This window comes from Penaeus chinensis, chromosome 38 (assembly GCF_019202785.1).
Source record: "Penaeus chinensis breed Huanghai No. 1 chromosome 38, ASM1920278v2, whole genome shotgun sequence".
Classification (NCBI taxonomy): domain Eukaryota; kingdom Metazoa; phylum Arthropoda; class Malacostraca; order Decapoda; family Penaeidae; genus Penaeus; species Penaeus chinensis.
The window spans coordinates 17,512,017-17,537,016 of record NC_061856.1 but is presented as its reverse complement, the minus strand read 5'-3'; the positions used below and the strand labels follow the sequence as shown (position 1 = coordinate 17,537,016).

General features: G+C 43.7%; 1 protein-coding gene across 1 annotated transcript in view; it reads right to left on the bottom strand.

Annotated features, from left to right (window-relative positions):
- Positions 1-25,000, bottom strand: part of LOC125045952 — a 52,246-nt gene that overhangs the window by 63 nt on the left and 27,183 nt on the right. The window contains exons 6-22 of the mRNA XM_047643548.1: positions 24,858-25,000; positions 24,401-24,612; positions 23,913-24,163; positions 23,514-23,690; positions 22,892-23,001; positions 19,634-19,802; positions 19,289-19,365; positions 18,947-19,129; positions 18,557-18,701; positions 17,805-17,971; positions 17,156-17,357; positions 16,057-16,176; positions 15,735-15,851; positions 15,401-15,579; positions 12,692-13,748; positions 750-4,402; positions 1-132 (exon numbers count right to left, since the gene is read on the bottom strand). The exon at positions 1-132 is cut by the window's left edge and continues 63 nt beyond it; the exon at positions 24,858-25,000 is cut by the window's right edge and continues 18 nt beyond it. Of these exons, the coding sequence (XP_047499504.1) occupies positions 1-132; positions 750-4,402; positions 12,692-13,748; positions 15,401-15,579; positions 15,735-15,851; positions 16,057-16,176; positions 17,156-17,357; positions 17,805-17,971; positions 18,557-18,701; positions 18,947-19,129; positions 19,289-19,365; positions 19,634-19,802; positions 22,892-23,001; positions 23,514-23,690; positions 23,913-24,163; positions 24,401-24,612; positions 24,858-25,000 (7,094 nt within the window). The remainder of the gene's footprint in view (positions 133-749; positions 4,403-12,691; positions 13,749-15,400; positions 15,580-15,734; positions 15,852-16,056; positions 16,177-17,155; positions 17,358-17,804; positions 17,972-18,556; positions 18,702-18,946; positions 19,130-19,288; positions 19,366-19,633; positions 19,803-22,891; positions 23,002-23,513; positions 23,691-23,912; positions 24,164-24,400; positions 24,613-24,857) is intronic.

Sequence of the window (25,000 nt, the reverse complement as noted above, 5' to 3'; positions counted from 1 at the left end):
TAGCGAGGGATGCTGGAGTCCTGGGAGGGTGTGGGGTGCAGATTCCATGGCAGCGATGAATTTAGAGTTTGAAGGAATTTCAGAGTTTTCCCAAGATGGTACAGGAGCTTCCTTGAGTTCTTGGATCTGAATCTTGGTGACGTGTCTTCATGTGAGGGTATGCTGGTGGAGCTGGTGGTTGTTGTGGTGGTTGTGGCGGCGGCCTCGTGTGGTGTGGTGGTGGTGGTGGTTGTTGTGGCGGCGGCCTCGTGTGGTGTGGTGGTGGTGGTGGTGGTTGTTGTGGCGGCGGCCTCGTGTGATGTGGTGGTGGTGGTTGTGGCGGCGGCCTCGTGTGGTGTGGTGGTGGTGGTTGTGGCGGCGGCCTCGTGTGGTGTGGTGGTGGTGGTTGTGGCGGCGGCCTCGTGTGGTGTGGTGGTGGTGGTTGTGGCGGCGGCCTCGTGTGGTGTGGTGGTGGTGGTTGTGGCGGCGGCCTCGTGTGGTGTGGTGGTGGTGGTTGTGGCGGCGGCCTCGTGTGGTGTGGTGGTGGTGGTTGTGGCGGCGGCCTCGTGTGGTGTGGTGGTGGTGGTGGTGGTTGTGGCGGCGGCCTCGTGTGGTGTGGTGGTGGTGGTGGTGGTTGTGGCGGCGGCCTCGTGTGGTGTGGTGGTGGTGGTGGTGGTTGTGGCGGCGGCCTCGTGTGGTGTGGTGGTGGTGGTGGTGGTTGTGGCGGCGGCCTCGTGTGGTGTGGTGGTGGTGGTTGTGGTGGCGGCGGCCTCATGGGGTGTGGTGGTGGTGGTTGTGGTGGCGGCGGCCTCATGGGGTGTGGTGGTGGTGGTTGTGGTGGCGGCGGCCTCATGGGGTGTGGTGGTGGTGGTTGTGGTGGCGGCGGCCTCATGGGGTGTGGTGGTGGTGGCTGTGGTGGTGGTGGCTGTGGTGGCGGCCTCATGGGGTGTGGTGGTGGTGGCTGTGGTGGCGGCCTCATGGGGTGTGGTGGTGGTGGCTGTGGTGGCGGCCTCATGGGGTGTGGTGGTGGTGGCTGTGGTGGCGGCCTCATGGGGTGTGGTGGTGGTGGCTGTGGTGGCGGCCTCATGGGGTGTGGTGGTGGTGGCTGTGGTGGCGGCCTCATGGGGTGTGGTGGTGGTGGCTGTGGTGGCGGCCTCATGGGGTGTGGTGGTGGTGGCTGTGGTGGCGGCCTCATGGGGTGTGGTGGTGGTGGCTGTGGTGGCGGCCTCATGGGGTGTGGTGGTGGTGGCTGTGGTGGCGGCCTCATGGGGTGTGGTGGTGGTGGCTGTGGTGGCGGCCTCATGGGGTGTGGTGGTGGCTGTGGTGGCGGCCTCATGGGGTGTGGTGGTGGTTGTGGTGGCGGCCTCATGGGGTGTGGTGGTGGTTGTGGTGGCGGCCTCATGGGGTGTGGTGGTAGCAGCAGCAGCTTCATGTAAGGGTGTGATGGCGGTATTTGTGTATGTGTTAAGAAAGTATGAAGTGTTATCATGCAGGTTTGTGGTAGTATCATGGGAATATGTGATTTCATCTTTTGGGTATGTAGTAGCGGCATCATACAAATGTATATGGTCATTTGAATATGCACTAGTGTTCTCATATGGGTAAGTACTGATGTCATCATGCAAGTAGGGGATGTCTGAATGTGTATTCTTGTGGGGGGGAGTGAAATCATGCATCAGTGTTGTGGCATCATGCACGGAAATTGTATTTTCAGGGAAGGCTTTGGAGATGCTAGATAGAGGCATGGTACCAGGCTTCATCTCTAGCTTCTCAAAGCATGCAGAAATGGTTATGATTTTCTTCAAAATGGTAGGTGCTTGGTCCATCATATACGTAATCTCCTTTGCTACATCATGTGGTAGGAGAAGAGCAAAGGCCTTTACATGTTTTAACATTCTAGCCAGGCTCTTTGCCTCCACCAGTGAAATATTTGCATCCCAAAATGCTTGTTTTTCAATTGGTGCCACATCAAGTGCATGCAAAACAGAAGACACCTTTGGAACAACTCGACTAAGGAATCCATTAACACTCTTTACTTCCATTTTTCCTGCCTGTAATGTATATGGCTCCATGGAAACCAAAAGTTGTAAGTAATCTTTAGCTGCCTCCAGATTAGTCAGTAATGCCTTTACGTGTTCACCAGATTCCAACCGAGTGTAAAACTCGGAACAGTCGTAGAGTGACACCAATATGTCCGAAATTCTTTGGTTAGGATAGGTAACAGTTTTTCCTTGTGAAGACGCAGAAATTGATTTTACTTGCTCTGAGTCTGTGGACTTTCCTTGGTGTAAGGATTCTCGCATTTGATAGGAGGAAGGGGTTTCAAATCTTGTTTCAGATGAGGAGACTAGTCTGGGCACTGTGGAATTCTGCTTTGATTCCAAACAAAACAGTGACTTAGAAATGAACTCTAATACTGCCAAACTTTCCATATGGATAGCATCGAGTCTCTTAAAAGTCTCACTATTAATGCTTATATCAGAATTTTCAGCAAACTTTAGAATGTTTAGAAAGGTTTTGAAAATGTCTGGTGAAAACCTTTCTTCTCTTGATGTAATAGTCCCCAATAAGTTGTTCTTCAACTTTGCTAAAGTTTTTCTGACAATCTCTGACTGCTTTGATAAGTAGGAATATCCCAATCTACGATGAGAACTCACCTTAACATGAATAGGCCAAATGGAATTCATGGAGTTCAAGTGATTTTGAATGTTATCCAAAACAGTTCTAAAGCTATTCTTCTGTATTAATCCATCAGAGATTGCTGTTGTGATATTTGAGCAAACTCCATCGAAGTTATCCATACTAATATCGGCAGAAATGAAATCTAGAGGATTTCCAGCATGAAGCACATTGCTTTTCTCTACAACACTCTCAGCAGCTTGAAATACCAGCCCTTCTGAAGCTTTGTCTAAATTTGCAGATGCTTGTATGACCTTGTATCTAACAATTGAGACAAGATGACGGATCTTGTTCAATCTGAGAAACACATCATCAGTCACATGATCAGAATATTTCTGTACAAGGTCACATGCAACTAGGAAATGTTTAACTTTATTTGTAAGGTAGGTATCATATGCTCCCCCGATGTTCCAAACATCATTCTCAAGGTCCATTAAAATATCCACCACAGAGTCTAACTCCTTTTTTACAAAACCCATTATAACTGGCAAGCCCAATTGTAATTCGGTTATCTCGTCTTGTATAGGAAGTCCAGCCTCAACCACATTGAGGAAAACAAGTATGGCAGAGAGGTATGTACGATTAGGTGATAGCATATTCATATCTTGCAATGAAGATGTTAATTGGGAAACCATAAAGATTTGTTCCTTGTCTGCAGGAAGTGATAGAAAAGGGAAGAGGATATCTGTGTGGGACAAACCTGAATTTAGAAGGGGTTCACAGTTTATATTTGCGGACATCACTTGTCTTCCTTTCTTACAGTATGCCATGTCCCTAATCAGCTGGTCCTGCAACCATTTGATTTCCAAAAGCTTTGTATCCGAGATATTTTCTTCATCTGGGTAGCCCGAACTCATAACCCTGGATATCTGCAGCAGTTCCTCTTTATATTTCGTCATATCCTTTGAAGCATTATATGTATAGGTATATGACCGTGTACTCTGGACTAACTCTTTTAGGATGCTTATCAAAGCATCAATGAATTCTGCTTTGTCTGTAATCTCTCGAACTTGCCGAGATAAGTACATAGATCGTTTTGCTTCCATCAGCCGTTCTGCTACCTCCTTTAAGAGCAGTATGCGCTCTTTGCGATCTTTCTCAACATCTTCAGCCTTCACTGTTTGCGACAAGTTGTGAAAAACATCATTGATAATCATGGCATAATCATATGTTACTGGCACTGTACCCCCCATTATTGTGTCAATTGTTTTTTCAGAAGATTCCTTGGGCTTGGATCCTGTCTGCTCAGCAATCTTATCCATTAGCCGACGAATCCATGGTAAGTCCTTCATCAGTTTAACTGAATCAGCCACATCAGGTGTTATGCGGTAATTCATCATCAGTTCCCTACCCAGTATGAGGCTCTCAGATAAGTGCTCAAGAAAAGATACATTTTCAAGGCCAATGCTAAAGTTAGAGTACAAAGCTTTTAAATAATCAGTGTTGAGATGAACAATCTTTCTTATTTCTTCGTTGGCTGTATCAACAAAAGGGCCATCAAGTTTATAAATTGTGTTCACAAAGTTCTCCAAATTATGAAAGTAAACCGAGAGACTACTCCAGACTTCTGGAGATTCCTCTGGAGATTCCTCAGGAGGACCTAAGGAGATACTTGCGTTAAATTCGCCTCCAACGATGTTACCGAAAGCCCTGACGTTAGAGGTGCCAGTGGTGTCTTCTGTTGAACCATCAGTGACAACTGACCAGGAGTCCTTCACTTCGTCCACGGTGGCGGCCAGCACACCTGAAGTGGGTACAAGGTTATTGGAATTTGCATTATCATCAGTGTGATTATAAGAGATTATGCTACTGGTCGCTATGGCACTAAATACAGTGAGAGGGATAACGGTAATGCTGGAGGAGAAAATGAAGGTACAGCTAACACACTCAATATATGTAGTAATATAACTGACATCTGTTGTGACGGTATAAAATCGGGTTTGGTCTATAGCTGTGGATGTAACTTGATTGCAGTGTTCGCCTGTACACAATGAAGATTCAAGGGTAGGGGTTACTGGAGGTTGAGGCTCGCAGGTTTTCAAAGGGATTACAGTCAATGTTAAATTTTCAGCCGAAGTAAAGTTTTCATAATCACTTATGGCTTCAGTAGTTGTGGTGGTGGTTATGTTCTCAGATCCCCATGGTGCTGAAGACGAAAATGAGGCGTTTTCGGTTGTGGATGGATCCTCGGTTTCACCTGTGGTAGAAACCGAGGAGGATTCGGTTGTGGATGGATCCTCGGTTTCACCTGTGGTAGAAACCGAGGAGGATTCGGTTGTGGATGGATCCTCGGTTTCACCTGTGGTAGAAACCGAGGAGGATTCGGTTGTGGATGGATCCTCGGTTTCACCTGTGGTAGAAACCGAGGAGGGTTCGGTTGTGGATGGATCCTCGGTTTCACCTGTGGTAGAAACCGAGGAGGGATTCGGTGTGGGATGGATCCTCGGTTTCACCTGTGGTAGAAAACCGAGGAGGATTCGGTTGTGGATGGATCCTCGGTTTCACCTGTGGTAGAAACCGAGGAGGATTCGGTTTGTGGATGGATCCTCGGTTTCACCTGTGGTAGAAACCGAGGAGGATTCGGTTGTGGATGGATCCTCGGTTTCACCTGTGGTAGAAACCGAGGAGGATTCGGTTGTGGATGGATCCTCGGTTTCACCTGTGGTCAGAAACCGAGGAGGATTCGGTTGTGGATGGATCCTCGGTTTCACCTGTGGTAGAAACCGAGGAGGATTCGGTTGTGGATGGATCCTCGGTTTCACCTGTGGTAGAAACCGAGGAGGATTCGGTTGTGGATGGATCCTCGGTTTCACCTGTGGTAGAAACCGAGGAGGATTCGGTTGTGGATGGATCCTCGGTTTCACCTGTGGTAGAAACCGAGGAGGATTCGGTTGTGGATGGATCCTCGGTTTCACCTGTGGTAGAAACCGAGGAGGATTCGGTTGTGGATGGATCCTCGGTTTCACCTGTGGTAGAAACCGAGGAGGATTCGGTTGTGGATGGATCCTCGGTTTCACCTGTGGTAGAAACCGAGGAGGATTCGGTTGAGGATGGATCGTCTGTTTCACCTGTGGTAGAAACCGAGGAGGATTCGGTTGAGGATGGATCGTCTGTTTCACCTGTGGTAGAAACCGAGGAGGATTCAGATGAGGATGGATCGTCTGTTTCACCTGTGGTAGAAACCGAGGAGGATTCAGTTGTGGATGGATCGTCTGTTTCACCTGTGGTAGAAACCGAGGAGGATTCCGTTGAGGATGGATCGTCTGTTTCACCTGTGGTACAAACCGAGGAGGATTCCGTTGAGGATGGATCGTCTGTTTCACCTGTGGTAGAAACCGAGGAGGATTCCGTTCTGGTTGGATCCTCTGTTTCACCTGTGGTAGAAACCGAGGAGGATTCCGTTCTGGTTGGATCCTCTGTTTCACCTGTGGTAGAAACCGAGGAGGATTCCGTTCTGGTTGGATCCTCTGTTTCACCTGTGGTAGAAACCGAGGAGGATTCCGTTCTGGTTGGATCCTCTGTTTCACCTGTGGTAGAAACCGAGGAGGATTCCGTTCTGGTTGGATCCTCTGTTTCACCTGTGGTAGAAACCGAGGAGGATTCCGTTCTGGTTGGATCCTCTGTTTCACCTGTGGTAGAAACCGAGGAGGATTCCGTTCTGGTTGGATCCTCTGTTTCACCTGTGGTAGAAACCGAGGAGGATTCCGTTCTGGTTGGATCCTCTGTTTCACCTGTGGTAGAAACCGAGGAGGATTCCGTTCTGGTTGGATCCTCTGTTTCACCTGTGGTAGAAACCGAGGAGGATTCCGTTCTGGTTGGATCCTCTGTTTCACCTGTGGTAGAAACCGAGGAGGATTCCGTTCTGGTTGGATCCTCTGTTTCACCTGTGGTAGAAACCGAGGAGGATTCCGTTCTGGTTGGATCCTCTGTTTCACCTGTGGTAGAAACCGAGGAGGATTCCGTTCTGGTTGGATCCTCTGTTTCACCTGTGGTAGAAACCGAGGAGGATTCCGTTCTGGTTGGATCCTCTGTTTCACCTGTGGTAGAAACCGAGGAGGATTCCGTTCTGGTTGGATCGTCTGTTTCACCTGTGGTAGAAACCGAGGAGGATTCCCTTCTGGTTAGATCCTCTGTTTCACCTGTGGTAGAAACCGAGGAGGATTCCCTTCTGGTTAGATCCTCTGTTTCACCTGTGGTAGAAACTGAGGAGGATTCGGTTGTGGATGGACCGTCTGTTTCACCTGTGGTAGAAACCGAGGAGGATTCAGTTGAGGATGGATCGTTTGTTTCACCTGTGGTAGAAACCGAGGAGGATTCGGTTGTGGATGGATCCTCGGTTTCACCTGTGGTAGAAACCGAGGTGGATTCGGTTGTGGATGGATCCTCGGTTTCACCTGTGGTAGAAACCGAGGAGGATTCGGTTGTGGTTGGATCCTCGGTTTCACCTGTGGTAGAAACCGAGGAGGATTCGGTTGTGGTTGGATCCTCGGTTTCACCTGTGGTAGAAACCGAGGAGGATTCGATTGTGGATGGATCCTCGGTTTCACCTGTGGTAGAAACCGAGGAGGATTCGATTGTGGATGGATCCTCGGTTTCACCTGTGGTAGAAACCGAGGAGGACTCGATTGAGGATGGATCGTCTGTTTCACCTGTGGTAGAAACCGAGGAGGACTCGATTGAGGATGGATCGTCTGTTTCACCTGTGGTAGAAACCGAGGAGGACTCGATTGAGGATGGATCGTCTGTTTCACCTGTGGTAGAAACCGAGGAGGATTCAGTTGAGGATGGATCGTCTGTTTCACCTGTGGTAGAAACCGAGGAGGATTCAGTTGAGGATGGATCGTCTGTTTCACCTGTGGTAGAAACCGAGGAGGATTCAGTTGAGGATGGATCGTCTGTTTCACCTGTGGTAGAAACCGAGGAGGATTCAGTTGAGGATGGATCCTCTGCTTCACCTGTGGTAGAAACCGAGGAGGATTCAGTTGAGGATGGATCCTCTGTTTCACCTGTGGTAGAAACTGAGGAGGATTCGGATGTGGTTTGATCCTCTGTTTCACCTGTGGTAGAAACCGAGGAGGATTCGGTTGTGGATGGATCCTCGGTTTCACCTGTGGTAGAAACTGAGGTGGATTCAGTTGTCGGATTTCCAAAAAAACTAGTTGTCAAAGATGATGAAAGTGATTTAGTTGTAGTCGGGCTATCTGTATTTATACTACTCTCATCTCTCGATGGATTTAGGGTGGTAATTGAACTGGGAACGGTTGTTGATGCTTCTATTATATGCTGTCCAGTCGAAAATGTAGGTGTCCATTTAACAAAGAGTGTTGATGTACGAGTCCCATGAACATCTGTTGCAATAGGTGTCCAATTCCCGATAATACCAGGATAAAAAGGCTGATACGGACTAGCAAAATTTGGCAATGAATCAGCAACTAGTACATTGGTGAACCACATTGTCATACTAGTAATATAACCATGTGTGACAGTAGTATACTCAGTGTCATTAATGACCTCATCTTGCTCTTCATTCATTGATGTGATGACCGTGTCTACCAATGTTGTCATTGGCACAGTTACGTAAGTATGCTGTTCAGTGAGGTATGCTCCTTCAATAAAGATTCGTGGTGCTGCTGGATTCAGGTCTTTGTGACTCACCAATTCTGTTGCTCCAAAGTTCATGCTCGTTTCTGTGGTTTCTTTCTCTCCTCTGTCGGCCGTTTCGGTTCTTTGCAGAGTTTCACCAGTTGTTTCCATCATTCTTGATCTTGGCGCGGTCGTCTCTGTTACGTCCACTCCTGGCGCGGTCGTCTCCGTTACGTCCGTTACGGTCGAATTGAAAAATTCACCCCTTCCTACTACTGTTCCAATATCACTAGTTGTTGCCATCATTTCAGCGGCAGAGTCAGTAATAGACCCATCTGAAGAGACTTCGTTTCCACTTTCGTACAGTCGAGCAATCGCCATTGTCACACTCAACTTCTCTCTAAGTTTTCTTACAAATGAGTAGATGCTTTCTATCTTGTCAAATATCACCTCAGATGTCTGATTTGCCAAGGATAAATTTAGCTTGTTTAATATTTCTCTAAACGATTGAGCCTCATTCTCAAGGTACTTCCTTACCTGACCCTTTAGAATGAAAAGGTCAAAATCAAGATCATCTAAAGTACTGATGATATAATCAAGATTTAGCTCTACTTTCTCTAGAACGGATAGATCAAGAGCCTCAGTCGCTGGAGGAGGTCGAGCCCAGGGCAGGGTCGACTCGTAGAACTCGAGGTAAGCCACTACCGTTTCTAAGTATGGGAGACCTTCAGGAACAAGGGATGAGGTGGAGGACTCGTGTAATGAGGTCACCATGCCATGACTAGATATAGTCCCTGATGCAGTATTCGTATCGAACGTGTTATCTGTGGGCGTGTTATCTGTGGGCGTGTTATCTGTGGGCGTGTTATCTGTGGGCGTGTTATCTGTGGGCGTGTTATCTGTGGGCGTGTTATCTGTGGGCGTGTTATCTGTGGGCGTGTTATCTGTGGGCGTGTTATCTGTGGGCGTGTTATCTGTGGGCGTGTTATCTGTGGGCGTGTTATCTGTGGGCGTGTTATCTGTGGGCGTGTTATCTGTGGGCGTGTTATCTGTGGGCGTGTTATCTGTGGGCGTGTTATCTGTGGGCGTGTTATCTGTGGGCGTGTTATCTGTGGGCGTGTTATCTGTGGGCGTGTTATCTGTGGGCGTGTTATCTGTGGGCGTGTTATCTGTGGGCGTGTTATCTGTGGGCGTGTTATCTGTGGGCGTGTTATCTGTGGGCGTGTTATCTGTGGGCGTGTTATCTGTGGGCGTGTTATCTGTGGGCGTGTTATCTGTGGGCGTGTTATCTGTGGGCGTGTTATCTGTGGGCGTGTTATCTGTGGGCGTGTTATCTGTGGGCGTGTTATCTGTGGGCGTGTTATCTGTGGGCGTGTTATCTGTGGGCGTGTTATCTGTGGGCGTGTTATCTGTGGGCGTGTTATCTGTGGGCGTGTTATCTGTGGGCGTGTTATCTGTGGGCGTGTTATCTGTGGGCGTGTTATCTGTGGGCGTGTTATCTGTGGGCGTGTTATCTGTGGGCGTGTTATCTGTGGGCGTGTTATCTGTGGGCGTGTTATCTGTGGGCGTGTTATCTGTGGGCGTGTTATCTGTGGGCGTGTTATCTGTGGGCGTGTTATCTGTGGGCGTGTTATCTGTGGGCGTGTTATCTGTGGGCGTGTTATCTGTGGGCGTGTTATCTGTGGGCGTGTTATCTGTGGGCGTGTTATCTGTGGGCGTGTTATCTGTGGGCGTGTTATCTGTGGGCGTGTTATCTGTGGGCGTGTTATCTGTGGGCGTGTTATCTGTGGGCGTGTTATCTGTGGGCGTGTTATCTGTGGGCGTGTTATCTGTGGGCGTGTTATCTGTGGGCGTGTTATCTGTGGGCGTGTTATCTGTGGGCGTGTTATCTGTGGGCGTGTTATCTGTGGGCGTGTTATCTGTGGGCGTGTTATCTGTGGGCGTGTTATCTGTGGGCGTGTTATCTGTGGGCGTGTTATCTGTGGGCGTGTTATCTGTGGGCGTGTTATCTGTGGGCGTGTTATCTGTGGGCGTGTTATCTGTGGGCGTGTTATCTGTGGGCGTGTTATCTGTGGGCGTGTTATCTGTGGGCGTGTTATCTGTGGGCGTGTTATCTGTGGGCGTGTTATCTGTGGGCGTGTTATCTGTGGGCGTGTTATCTGTGGGCGTGTTATCTGTGGGCGTGTTATCTGTGGGCGTGTTATCTGTGGGCGTGTTATCTGTGGGCGTGTTATCTGTGGGCGTGTTATCTGTGGGCGTGTTATCTGTGGGCGTGTTATCTGTGGGCGTGTTATCTGTGGGCGTGTTATCTGTGGGCGTGTTATCTGTGGGCGTGTTATCTGTGGGCGTGTTATCTGTGGGCGTGTTATCTGTGGGCGTGTTATCTGTGGGCGTGTTATCTGTGGGCGTGTTATCTGTGGGCGTGTTATCTGTGGGCGTGTTATCTGTGGGCGTGTTATCTGTGGGCGTGTTATCTGTGGGCGTGTTATCTGTGGGCGTGTTATCTGTGGGCGTGTTATCTGTGGGCGTGTTATCTGTGGGCGTGTTATCTGTGGGCGTGTTATCTGTGGGCGTGTTATCTGTGGGCGTGTTATCTGTGGGCGTGTTATCTGTGGGCGTGTTATCTGTGGGCGTGTTATCTGTGGGCGTGTTATCTGTGGGCGTGTTATCTGTGGGCGTGTTATCTGTGGGCGTGTTATCTGTGGGCGTGTTATCTGTGGGCGTGTTATCTGTGGGCGTGTTATCTGTGGGCGTGTTATCTGTGGGCGTGTTATCTGTGGGCGTGTTATCTGTGGGCGTGTTATCTGTGGGCGTGTTATCTGTGGGCGTGTTATCTGTGGGCGTGTTATCTGTGGGCGTGTTATCTGTGGGCGTGTTATCTGTGGGCGTGTTATCTGTGGGCGTGTTATCTGTGGGCGTGTTATCTGTGGGCGTGTTATCTGTGGGCGTGTTATCTGTGGGCGTGTTATCTGTGGGCGTGTTATCTGTGGGCGTGTTATCTGTGGGCGTGTTATCTGTGGGCGTGTTATCTGTGGGCGTGTTATCTGTGGGCGTGTTATCTGTGGGCGTGTTATCTGATAAGATATAGTCGAAGTCTGACGTTGATCCAAATTCTGAATGTTTATTCATAGTGTAATCCAAATATGTGGTCGATGTATAGTCTGTAGAGGATACTTGATCCATGTCTGTGGTCGAATCGTAACCTATGTCTGATGTTCCACCTGTATGGTAGATTAAAATATTTGTGCAATAATTTAACAATCAATTATTTACCCCCATACATACAAAGTACAAAAAATATATCAACAAATATATACACAACAAAAACATGTACAAATATAAGCAGATAAACAGAATGTGTGTGTGTGTGCCCATTGCAGCATGTACATGCTTGGTCTTGTGTATGTTATAGCAGAGGATACAACTTTCCATTGGAATTAATACAAAAAGTTCATACACTGGAAATTAATTGAAAATTTAGAAATCCACATAAAAAAGGCAGGCTCACAGTCGATGGTCAACTGCAGGATGAGACATATTGAAGGCAGACATGCGAACACACAAATGCAAACACAAGCACACAAATGCAAACACAAGCACACAAATGCAAACACAAGCACACAAATGCAAACACAAGCACACAAATGCAAACACAAGCACACAAATGCAAACACAAGCACACAAATGCAAACACAAGCACACAAATGCAAACACAAGCACACAAATGCAAACACAAGCACACAAATGCAAACACAAGCACACAAATGCAAACACAAGCACACAAATGCAAACACAAGCACACAAATGCAAACACAAGCACACAAATGCAAACACAAGCACACAAATGCAAACACAAGCACACAAATGCAAACACAAGCACACAAATGCAAACACAAGCACACAAATGCAAACACAAGCACACAAATGCAAACACAAGCACACAAATGCAAACAAGCACACAAATGCAAACACAAGCACACAAATGCAAACACAAGCACACAAATGCAAACACAAGCACACAAATGCAAACACAAGCACACAAATGCAAACACAAGCACACAAATGCAAACACAAGCACACAAATGCAAACACAAGCACACAAATGCAAACACAAGCACACAAATGCAAACACAAGCACACAAATGCAAACACAAGCACACAAATGCAAACACAAGCACACAAATGCAAACACAAGCACACAAATGCAAACACAAGCACACAAATGCAAACACAAGCACACAAAAACACAAGCACACAAAAACACAAGCACACAAAAACACAAGCATACAAAAACACAAGCATACAAAAACACAAGCATACAAAAACACAAGCAAACAAAAACACAAGCAAACAAAAACACAAGCAAACAAAAACACAAGCAAAAACAGTTATTCTTGGAACATTTTTTCAAACAAACGTATCGGTCAAGTAAGAAAAAAAAAACACATACCTTCATGGCTACGTCTCTTCGATCTCCTAAGGTCGGTGGTGAGGTTCTTGAGCTCATCTTCGTATGCCAATAAAATCTCTAAAGCCGTCTTGTCATTTTCGTCATTCCTTTCCCATTTTTTGGAAAAGCCACAGAGACTTGCTATGTGCAGACTTTCTTGTAAATGCTCATCCAAGGACAAGTACCCAAGCAATGCCTCAATATCCCTATCTATAATGGCTATGCTAATCATCTGAGCTTTCTCCTGATTCTCTCTAGGGACTGCCATTGTCTCTAAAACCGAGGGATAAGAAGCAATTTTCCTGACGAGATTCCTAATGACCATAATACCAGGTTGACAGACATTTCCATCATCTTTCACAGGACAGACGGAGTCACAGAAACTATGTATTGGGTTACTCAGTCTCTGGGAGTTTTGGGAATCAAACAGATTCTCTATTAGTCTTAGGAGTGGAAGATCCCTCTCAACAGTCTGTAACATTTGCCTTCTAGCATAGTGGAAAAACTGAACCAGTTTGGGCCAGGCCATTATTTCAGTGGCATCCAAAATAATAGGCTCTCTCAAGTTTTCCACAAATCCTTCAAGTTTCGAAATCATCACAGCAAGTTCGTCAGCACTCAAAGTTCTGTTCACATAAGGACTCGCTGCTGTATTTGCCTCATAGATATTAGATTTCAACATCTCGGAAAAGACAACATTACTTTGTACAAGAGCACAAGAAATGGCATCCTCTTCAAAAAATTCCTCATATAAATCCACAAAATAAAGAGGTACCTGTGCCACTTTCCCAGGTTGTACATCTCGAAGTAGCGTTAAGAATTCCTTTGTCATGGACAAGCCTTGCAAGAGTCCCCTTAGCTCCTCGAAGTGACCCTCTAATTCTGTGATTCCAGAAGATGAGGAAAGCTTGCATTCATCTGTAATGCTTCGCTGTCTCCTTTCCAATAAGGGTGTAAGGAAATCATCAGCCAAGTGGAACTCTGTGAATGTTTTGGTGGCAGTCACTACTTGATCACCAGAAGTCTGTAGGATGTTCAATTTCTCGTCATTGTTCACCTGAAGAATACAAAAACAAGAAATTAATTTGGAGTTTTAAATTGCATACATCATTTATATGATATTCAATACGCCTGCTCAGTCTATAGATTTATATCTATAAAACTGTGGATGTACACAAAATCTTTACTCGGGAGTAGGTGAAACTGAAATCGTAAGGAGCCGATTCGAAAAGGTTGATACTTACCGTTTTAAAGCTCAGAACAGATGAAGCTTTATATGTCCAAATAGTGTTTCAGAGTTGATATTGCTAAGGCTTCATATCATGGCAATATTAGCAATTGAGACTTCAGACTATTCATAGTGTCATAATTACGCTTTACTCTGAGGGACTGTCAAGAGCAAAAATATCAAGATGAGGCATTTTAAAGCCGTGTGTCTGTGGATACAGCAACACCAAGGAACTGAATACACTTTAGACAATGCTAGAAGTGGGTGCCCTAGATGCACAACAGAGGAAGATCAAGTAAATGTCATTCAAAACTATAAATCAATATGGTATATGAAAGACAAATAGGAAGCTTGCACTGAAGCGCATGAAAATCATTTGCTAATGAATACCATTTGATACTCGATGGCAACATCCCTCACAGCCGAGAAGGCACATAGCTGGTAGTTGGTTGCCATGTCCACTTACCCTTAGTAATTTTTTTTTAACATTCCTAATGCAAGGGATGCAGACCGCTTTCATTCTGCTGCGCTATTTTACTGGATGCATAGCAGTGGGGATGGGGAGTTGACAGATGTTTTTACATCGGTGAGGGTTATGGTGTTCCCCAAGCTTGAGCCATTTCACCATGTCCAGGAAAACAGCCCCATCTACACACGCAGTGATTTCGGCAACACCCCGAGCTTATGCTGTGCCAAGCCCACCCAAAGCACTAGATCTCAATTCCACTGAAAATGTTTGGGCAGCCAAGAGCAGATCCCCCCCCCCCCCCCCCCCAGATCATACCAGCAATCGTCATATCGTCGGTGCCCAAGCAGTTACAGCATGGAAGCGAGGTGAACCAAAAAAAGGAGAAATGAGCAATTCTAGAGGCACTTTTAAGCTATAACTGGATCTATATAGGTGTAATTAATTTAAAAAAAATAAAAAATAAAAAAAAATTGTAGCCCTTGGGAGTGCAAGACGGATCTCGATCTCAAATGATGCACACACTACTTTTTTCCAACAGCTTTTAGTATTGTTAAGTCATTAAATGTAAAGATACTTTTTTAGGGAGTACAAGTGCAGCCAAGTGTACGGATGGATGAAAACACTTAGCTATTATCTAAACACGGTTGTCCTGTCAAGTATGATATATACCTGTTTTCTTTATTTTTTTTTAAATATAATTATTTTTAAGCAAACTTCTTACATACAAGATATATCATATACCAATGTGTAGTCTCAATTCGCAGATTGTGATGCAATGAACATAGACACATTTGATCAAGAATTCAAAAGATGAGGGTGCTCTCCTTGTCATCTCATTCTACTCTTAATTACATGGGTGAATATTTTAATTTTTTTTTAACTAAATGTTCTAGTGTCAACAGATAAAACTCTTGCCTTATACTTTTATGATGGCTGAAAGTGTCTTCAGGTAGCTGTACATACCTAAACAATTGTTCCTTTTATATATATTGTTTGTACATGTCCAACTCACAGTAATATGATCAAGATTCTTGATGATCTGGATTGATGTAGCCTCAATGATGTCGAGCGATGCTGAATCCACAAAGTAGTCCGAACCGCTGACGAAGACATCCTTAGGTACTTTTACCGTGTTGACCTTTCCTCCTACTTCTAGGTCTGCTACTTCGAGATTTCCCAACTTGTGTATGGCTAAGGAATTAAAAAAACATTACACTCAAAGCTGCTATTTCATCATCTGAAAAAATCAGTAATAGGTTAGAATTACATACTGACATATGTCAACTTCACTCCTGTATCGAAATTCAAAATAACTCTTGATCATTCCCCCTAAAGTATTAATTTACCTGTGACTTCCTGGGTAGCTGCAACATCTGTCCTCAGTGGGTTAACTAGATCAATGCTTGACGATACATTTACTTCCAAATGGTCATGATACACAAGTTCTTTGAGACTTAATGCACCTGAAAAGTCAAAATTTTATCCAAATATAGTTTTAATGTTACTGTTCCCTCCCCAAAAAAGGGGGGATACCAGCATTTTCGGTATCACCATCGGCATCTTCATATTTACCAATATCAAATTGTGACCATTATAAAAACTAATAAAAGAAAAGATACTCACGCTAGAAAAGGAGCAAAAGAAGACAAATATATAAAGGAAACGTACCATATATAGCATGTGTTCCATCCACAGTAACGACATCACGATGGAACTGATTGATGTCAGCGCCATTAAGTGACCCAGCCTCGATCTCATATGCATTAACGCTCTGGCAGGTAAAAGCCCCTGGTAACAAATGGAAAAAAAATCTTAGTAGTTAACAGAACATATACTGGATTCAAAATTAGTCATCTTATAACTTAATTATAAAAAAAACTTAACAGGCTACGTGTTACAAATTAAACAAACAAGTTAGAAAATAGCCAATGAATCTCTCCAGAATTATGCTTTTACTGGACGCCACTGATCAGCTGTTAACTTGTAAACTATTATATAAAAAATTAACATTATCAAAGCAAGGGTCTATGAAAAACAAAATGCCTTCGTGCAAAAAAAATAAAAAATATAATCTGAAACAAATTAATATGGACATAATATAAAGTAATCCAATTTTATCTGACGGGTTATGCTTAACCCCTATGTGCTGCACAAGAAATATCAGCGATATAGCAGTCAGACAACAACTGAGCTTGAATTCTCCCGGCAGAGATATTGTTCTTGCTTGCTGCCCACACGTACATATAATACAGGGGGGGTATGAAATGGCTGACATAATTTATATTTATGTGTCTAAAGATTTAGCTGGTTATGGTACTGGATGAACGACTGATAATGTCTTAAAGATTATGATGAGAAAAATTACACACTAAATCTACGAGAAGAGCTGTGATCATAAACTAGCAGATCCAACAAGTATCAAAGTGATGGGCGTAATATAATTATAATGAGTAGATATTCTTATTTCAGTATTAGGTATTGGCTACAAATATCCCTTGAGTACAAGGCTTCAAACAATGTTGATGGATCTAAAACTAGATTGGGAAATAGCATAAGTACATGTCCCTGGCTACTATGTAATGTTCTCTAATTGAGGAGCTGTGTAAAAATGAATGAGCTAGAAACAATGTGCACTTTTGATATACACTCTACAGGTATTTGCAGCCTACCAGAATTATTTCATTTATAAAGGAATTTTGTTTCTGATTATTTTTTGCATTGTACTAAATACAGATTTTTTTTCTTTTCTTTTTACAAATTTCCATACCTAAGAACTGCTGCTGGCCTGTCGTTGTCAAAACGGTAGAGTTTCTCACGAGGAGGCCGTCCACATACCCTGACGTGGCCTCGACGACTGGTGCCCTCACAAACCCTTGGAAGGTGGTGTTGCCAGTGATATTGTGAGTGCCGTGAAGGGTGACGTACGAAGAGAAAGGGCGCCCTGTTAGGTTCGTGACGTGAGTATCGACCTGGAGGAAGCAAAAGGTATTTTGGGGGAACGGATGTGGAGTACAGAAGAGGAGTAGATGAAAATAAGGAGGAAGATGTAACAACAGAATAATGGAAGGTGGTTGTGAAGGAGGAAGATATGAAAGCTGATCACCGATGTCTTCTGACCAAGATGATGAGGTTAGAAGCAACTAGTGGTGAGGGAAATAGGAGAGCATGAACATACAAATAATTGTGTCATAAATCGACTACAAATCAACATTGAATGGCAGAAAAGAGGTTGAAGGAGAAATGAAAAACGGTAACTAAACTTAAGAACATGATAGTTAAGAGAGAAATGTGAGAAAAAAAAAACAGTAGTCACGAATAGAAGTGACCAGGAAATTATTGATTTTGAAAATAAAATAAAAAATAATGAATTGACAGAGCAGCGCAACCAGTCCAACTAAAGCCTCCAAGACATTTGCCTTTGCTTCCACGTGCTCGAAGGAAAGAGAATGGAGTGTCGAGTAAGATGCTCCTGCAAGTCTTATGACGTCATCTGCGGGGAAGGTCAGACCATTGACCTCGTTTACAAATAGCTCATCTACTTCGCTCTCACTCCTGACTTTAAGGTCGGCGAAATGAAGATCATCTGAAGACGTGAGGAAAATATAGAAACTTTTAGTGTTGAGTATAGCACAAAAAACATCCATATCTTCATTACATCTTAATTACTGATAATATAAAAGGAAGATGGAGTAAGCTACTTATGAAAAAAAAATCTTGATTATTGACTGTTTCTACTGGGAGGGGATTGCAATTACAGGCCTGTCAGTCACAAGAGCATAAATCGTGAGTTTTTTCAGCCTCATTCCTTGATAAAGTCTTGCGTGATTTTAGTATACAGCTGCGAGTCTAGAGGCAATGAACGCATAAATATAATTACCCATTCATGGAAGTATGAAAAGGTATTTTCAATTTAGTGGATGATGTGCGTTCTCGACTGCCATTTTTTTATGCTAAATATCCTGAATAATATTTTAAGAAGTTAAATGTTCAGAATAAAATCACAAATTATATTGAAGCACAAACTGAGGAGCCTTCATAAGAAGAGATAGTTGGATTGAAAATACCAGCAAACAAAACTTGCCTCAAATTTATATAGTTTCCTCTACATTGCACGCTACCCCCCCCCCCCCCTTTTTTTTTTTTTTTTTTTTTTTACACACACAAGCACCTGGCCAGGTTTGAGGAGAGTTGATGAATATCTTGTCCTTCATCTTCTCTGCAACACTGACAGCCGTTTTGTCGACGTTTTCTCGAAGGTCTGAGAGATGGCGCCAGTCCGTAGGTATATGTACGTCTGGTTCCCTTATGTATATCTAGGGACAATAACTTATTTTTTATTCTTTGTTTCGGCATTAAGCGTGTTGGTACTATATTGACTGTTAATGCTCATTATATCAGTTGATGAAAATGAATTTGTCATCAACAATATGCAGTAAATTCCAACATGTAAGCTAGCACAAATAACTAGAAGATTAATAGCATCCTTTTAAAGCATTGTGCAAATCACACTGCGGGAAAAAAAATCAAGAATTAATAAGTATAGCATCAAATAACTTACAGCAGTCACATTTGCCGTGTGGTTCACCGTAAGATCGGCTGTGATCGTGACGTGCTGCGTAAAAACATAGTCTGAGGTAGCTTGTGGTGCTGAAGCTATGCGTGCCTCCAATTCAGAGACTTCTCTCTCCTTGATGTCACTGCGTCGGTTCTGACACCATTCATCGGCGCGGTGGTGGTAGTTCTGGGGTAAATGTGGTTGTTTATAACTGGTTGGGCTGTTGGTTATGGTTAATATACTCAAATTTTCTGCTGTCCCACAAGAAAACATCTCTTATCTTATCCCATCTCTTTGCCTCAGACCTAGTTCAATTATAGCATCTCAATCCTATTACATACGTACATCGAGAGAATTGGTGTAGTTGAAGTTCAAAGTAAAGAGATTGGAACTCATCTTGTCTGGATCATGGTTGCTAACTCCTTCAAAAAACAAAAGAAAATCGTTAGTAGGATCCCGATTTCATGAATTGCTTTTACCTCTACATTAAAAGGTCTCTAAACTTGCTTATGATTTTTCCACAAGCGTTTCCCCCTCTCTTTTCTAATACACCAAGTTTTAATATACCAAACACTAACTACTGAATACATAACAATAATTCAGCTTAAAAAAAATCCTTGCCCCAGTTTTAGATTAAATTCACAGATGTTTCATCACAATGGTTTAATCCGTTATGAAGCCCTTTCTCACCCATAAGGATCCTGTCAGGTAGAGAAACTATGGCCATGGAGTTCACGCCCTCATCAAGGGCTCCACCCTTGTATTGGGTGAAGCTTGTCACGAAGTTCCACCCATCGAACTGGTAAAAAGTCACGCCTGTCATGGAACTCGCCAAGGCAAGGATGACATTGTTGTCCACCTGATGGCGGAAGATTTTTTTATTTTATTTATCTGTTTATCTAATCTTATAAAAAGAGGGGGTTAGTGGAAGAATTTCATGGGAGTTACGTTATTTTTGTCTCTTAATTCTTGATCATTTTTTACCAAATTATATGTCGACTCTTGCAACACTTTAGTTGTGTTTTCAAGGACGATAATTAATTCCACAGTAATCAAACATGCATATCATCCAAACCAATAAATCATGCCTGTTAACATAGAAGATTAAGAAATTTGGAGGCAGGTGCAGGACATGATTACATTTTTTCAGAGAAAATGATATAGGAAAGAAAGAGGAAAAAGAATGAGGATGTGGCAGTCAGAATTATCATTTCATTCTCAATACCGTATTCACAAAATAGAAGTGGGAAGGAGTGATGGGCTCGGGTGGCAAGATCTTTAAGGGCTGGAGAAAACTTGCCCATAAGTGCCAGATCTATTATAGTTAAGGATAAGGATAAGTCCGATATGCGAAGCTGAGCTTCGCCCGGGCTATGGCAATGAGGGGAGCCCGGCCTGTGTCGACTAATGTCGACTCGCTAACGTGTGTCAGCTGGTGCTGACTCGGCTTAGTCCTTTCCCGCCGTGGTCTCCAGCCACAGCAGTAACCTCCAGGCGACAATTGCAACTTCTCGCGCCTGGGCGGTTGTTTGTCTCTATAAACAAATGATATTCAGTGAATTTCATGAGTTTTGGGTGAAGCGCTGGTAGCCTCAAACAAAACGTGTTTTCATACTTTTTGCTTCAGACTATTTTTCAGTCAATCGCTTTGAAAAAAAAAAATATCCGAAGAGGCTTCGTGGAAATATCTACATTCTGTATTTATTTTTTATTTTATTTTTTTTTTTCCCTTTGTCTTCGAGAAAAAAAAAATTCACCTTCAATTTTCTCCACTGACCCGTTTTTTGTTAAAATTTTCGAAAATTTTCTAAATGCAAAAAAATGTCATTTAGTTGCAGTTTATAATGTAACCTAAGGAAAGTAGTCCAGCTATTTTACTAATTTTCTGAAATTCTGAGGTGTAAAAATCACTTTTCGAGGTACAGGCTTCTATTTTTTTTTGTTCTGTTTTTTTTCTCCATTTCATCCCTGTCTTGTCATTTGTATTTGATTGGCATGAAATGTTCACATATGATAGTGGTTTGTAAAAAAGTATGAGCTCCACACTGATAATTAATATTCTTTTGTAGCCCTTTTCCATTACCTGCAGAGTAGATGGACAAATGCTACTCCTTCCTTATCTGCTACAGCTGACTGTCCTGACGACATTTGGCCTTCCACCTCAGCCAGTCCCTCACATTTAGGACCTCTCATCAGATAACAGTTCCAACAAAGCGTTAATGATTAATGCTTTAAGGAATTGAATGTGCTAGACATCAAAGGTCAATATGGCACTATGGTAAAATATTATGGTCAAAGGGGTTTAGGACAAAATGCCAACCAAGAAGAGATTCAAGGTTTGAAGGTTTGAGGGTTTGTAGTTTATTGGTGGTTAGACTTGACCAGAAAAACTGCCAACAGTTCTAGAGGAAAGTTTTGAAGTGAGGGTGGTACTCGGTGGCTGGGATGTGTGAAAAACAGGGTTGGTAGGGTGTTAGAAAAGGTGACAGATCATGACAAGGCATCTGCTTCTTCCTTGTCTGGGATTCAGACAAGGCTGGGTATTCAGTAAAATTTAACCTTTTTCTGTAGTGTAGACAGATCTTGTATTTTACAGACTATATGGTTGATAGGGTGTATGGATTGCATGAGTGATATTGAGTTGCGTGAGTCAGTGAAGAATAAAGATGAGGAAGAGGTGGAAGACATGCCTTGTAAAGCAAAGAGGACAGCATATAGTTCTGTAGTAAGGACGCTTGAGGTCAGGTCTGTGAGAACGAAAACTGTAGAAGTCATTATGGATCAATCACCGGCTGATAAGGGTAGAGATGGATATTTGAGAGGTAAGAGGAGTATCTGGGGATTGAGGTAGGGTATCAAAAAAGGAGGTGAAAGTGCCGAATCAGGAGGTTCATGAAAGATTGAGGTAGGGTATCAAAGGAAAGATGGTGTTGTATCAGGAAGTTCATCAGGGAAGGCGAGATTTGGGGAAGGACATTGTGGCATGTGTATCCAGGATGGAGTGGCAGGAATATTAGGGAAGGAGGTGGTTTTGATGTGGGTGGAGGAAAGGATAGGGTATATTGGGAGGGAGTAGAAGACGGGTGGCGGGAATATGAGGAGGATGAATGTCGGAAGTCACTTTGAATGCAGTCAAAATTGGGGTAGAGAAATTGGATGGATGAAAGAGGAACTTTCTCTTGGTTCATGCTCAGAAAGTTTCTGATCTCGTCAAGGGTTTCTCCAGGGGATTTGGGTGGTGAAGCGACAGTGTTTTGCAGGGTGGCCAAAATCCCAACATTTCTATACATGGGCTTGAGGGTTGATATAGTACGACAGGACAAGATTCATAATAGTCCTTATGGGGAAGGTCATGCCTACGAAAGGTAATTTTGGCAATACTGATGTGGGAATTATGGCGGCGGTGTTTTATACATCCACTTTTGTTTCTCTCAAAATGACAGTTTTAATGCATTAATTTAAATTCCTTTATTCTTCACTTGCTCTCTCTACCCCCTTCTTTCTTCTCTTATTCACTTTATCATCTATTTGCGCTCTCCTTCTCTGCCTGGCCGAAGCATAAGCGTCATTAGCTTCCCCATCCACTGCTGATCTACATTTTGTGGCTGAAACAGACTGAATTTCACTTTAATCTTGCTCTCTTGCATCTTAGTCTCTTCTATCATATCTGCCATCGTCTTTGGTAAAGTTCGTCTAAAATATTAAGATCCGATCAGCCGTTTTATTGTAAAACCATCGCAGAATCGGCCAGGTACCTGCTGGGACGTTGTCTGTTGCCATTAAGTGGTACCATAACAATAAATACTGGCGAAATAAAAGTGGGACTGACCATTGTTAATCTGGTAATTTTTGGCTTTCAAATCAAGGCCTATAAAATAATATCCCCTTTCCCGAAAATATGACGTACTATAAGTATAGTTAAAGTTTGTACAGAGAACAAGACCCTACCTGAATAGCTAGCCAGGCCACAGCGTAAGACGTCGGGATGTCTTGGTAAAGAATAAATTTTCCAAGACGATATCGGTAAATCTGAGAGTTCGTATGTGGATTGCAACCGCCTGAAAATGTAAAAAAGTGTGCATAATATTATGAATAACTGACTTGCATATGCAAGAAAAGGGTCAGTAAATTCATATATAAACAAAAACATAGCAGAATACACAAGTCAATTCATAATAGACGATTGATAAAAATTACACGAATTCCCGTTGTAGGCAACAAATAACGAACTGGTACTGTATAAGTTAAAGCATGTTCAAGATGCCTCTTGAATTTCTATTGCGATTGCCGGGATTTTTTTCTTCTATTTGATCTATATTTTTGAAACTGGAAACACATTGCATGTAATAATTAGAATACAAACTTTAATTTTACCTGCAAATGTGACATATAATTATTATATAATGATTAATAGAAAGTAACAAATTAAAACATAGAAATAACATTCACATTGCATCCGTAACCCGAACCTAGCACTGAAAAAAATTATGTAGCCAGAAACAACACTTCTTGTTCTCAACCAATAAAAAGATGGTTCTCCGTTTAATATATCATTATCTTTTAAACTAACCATTTTCATTGTCCTCGCAGTAATTCGCTACCGCCAGGAAGGTATCCGAGGCCAGCCCGGAGCCCAGAATGAAGGTCTCGAAGTGGTAGGCGCCCCGGGTGAGGATGCGCTGGAAGGGGACGAAGTGGCCCACGTTCAGGGAATACTTGTAGATCATGCTGTAAATATTGTGGCGACCTGGGGGAGGGAGGGAAGGGAGATTTTGGTAGAATTCTGGCGATAACGTGTATTGGAGATTTAATGTAGATCTTGGTATACAAGTTGGAGTTGTGTTAACACTGGGATGCAACTGAATGAAGATATCCCAAGGTCTAGACAAAGGACAATGTCGGCGAATGTCATTATGGCATTTACAATATAATACACAAAAGAAATGTGAAGATGGAAGAAGCGACTTACCTTTGTTATCGATGAAGTTGGCCATGGCGATGAAGTGGGCGTTGTGGATCCTGATGTGTGTCACGGAGTTGGGTCTCGTCCCGGGGAGCTCCTGAATGGCATCGAAGTACTCACCGGCCCACTCATACACGAACGACACCGTCTCGTAGTTGGCCATCACCACCACCTTAGTCCCCAAGTCTGTCTCCAGAGTGACGTTCACCTTTTTGAGGGATTCGGCCACCATCAGGATCGTGGTGTCCAGCTGCGTCCTGGGGATTTGAGGAAATTGTTGTTAGCTTTGACAGGAACCCTTTTTTTGCTCATTTGCTCAACACCTTGCATTCCCTCTCACCCATGCGTAACTCTCCATCTTAATGCACGAACCCATCTGTTCTCTAAATCCTTTCTACACTCCTTCTCCCTATGAACTCCTTTGCATTCATTTTCCTCTCTGCATATTTAGGTGAAACCTACCTTTACCACTTGTGTATGCAAATCCAACTCACCACATCTTCACATCAATAGGGTGCTCCGCTTGGATGACCTGGTGATGGTGGAGTGACACATTACCGCCTACTGTCTCCTCAAGGACCCGGTACACATTGACGACAGGCGAGGAGACGTCGGTGTTTTTGACGCACGTTAGGAGCAGCCTGTCATTGGTGACGACGCCGAAGTCACACGCCACGTCCCCGTCGACGGTGGCCCAGTAAGTCGCCTGATGAAGAGACGATGACGGATTAAAACACGTTATAAAGAATATCGAATGGACTTGTTAGGAACACGTTTACAATAACTTCACACTCGTTTCTACAGTAATTTTATACAATATAGTAAAAAGAGAGCCACTAAATACAAAACCAAAATATGTGCCTATAAATAAAAAAACAAAAACAAAACAAAAAAACGAGCAAAAAACTGAAAAGCAATAGAATTAAATTAATTCACAGGCGCCTCCCAAACCTGCAGTGTCTGAGCATCGAGTGTGTAGAGGGAGACATTCCTGGAGTTCCCGACGACGGCAACGAAAGAGCGATTGTGCCACGACGCCATATAGATCTTCTGGGAGCCTCCGAGAAAGCCCAGGGAGCCAGACGCCACCACCT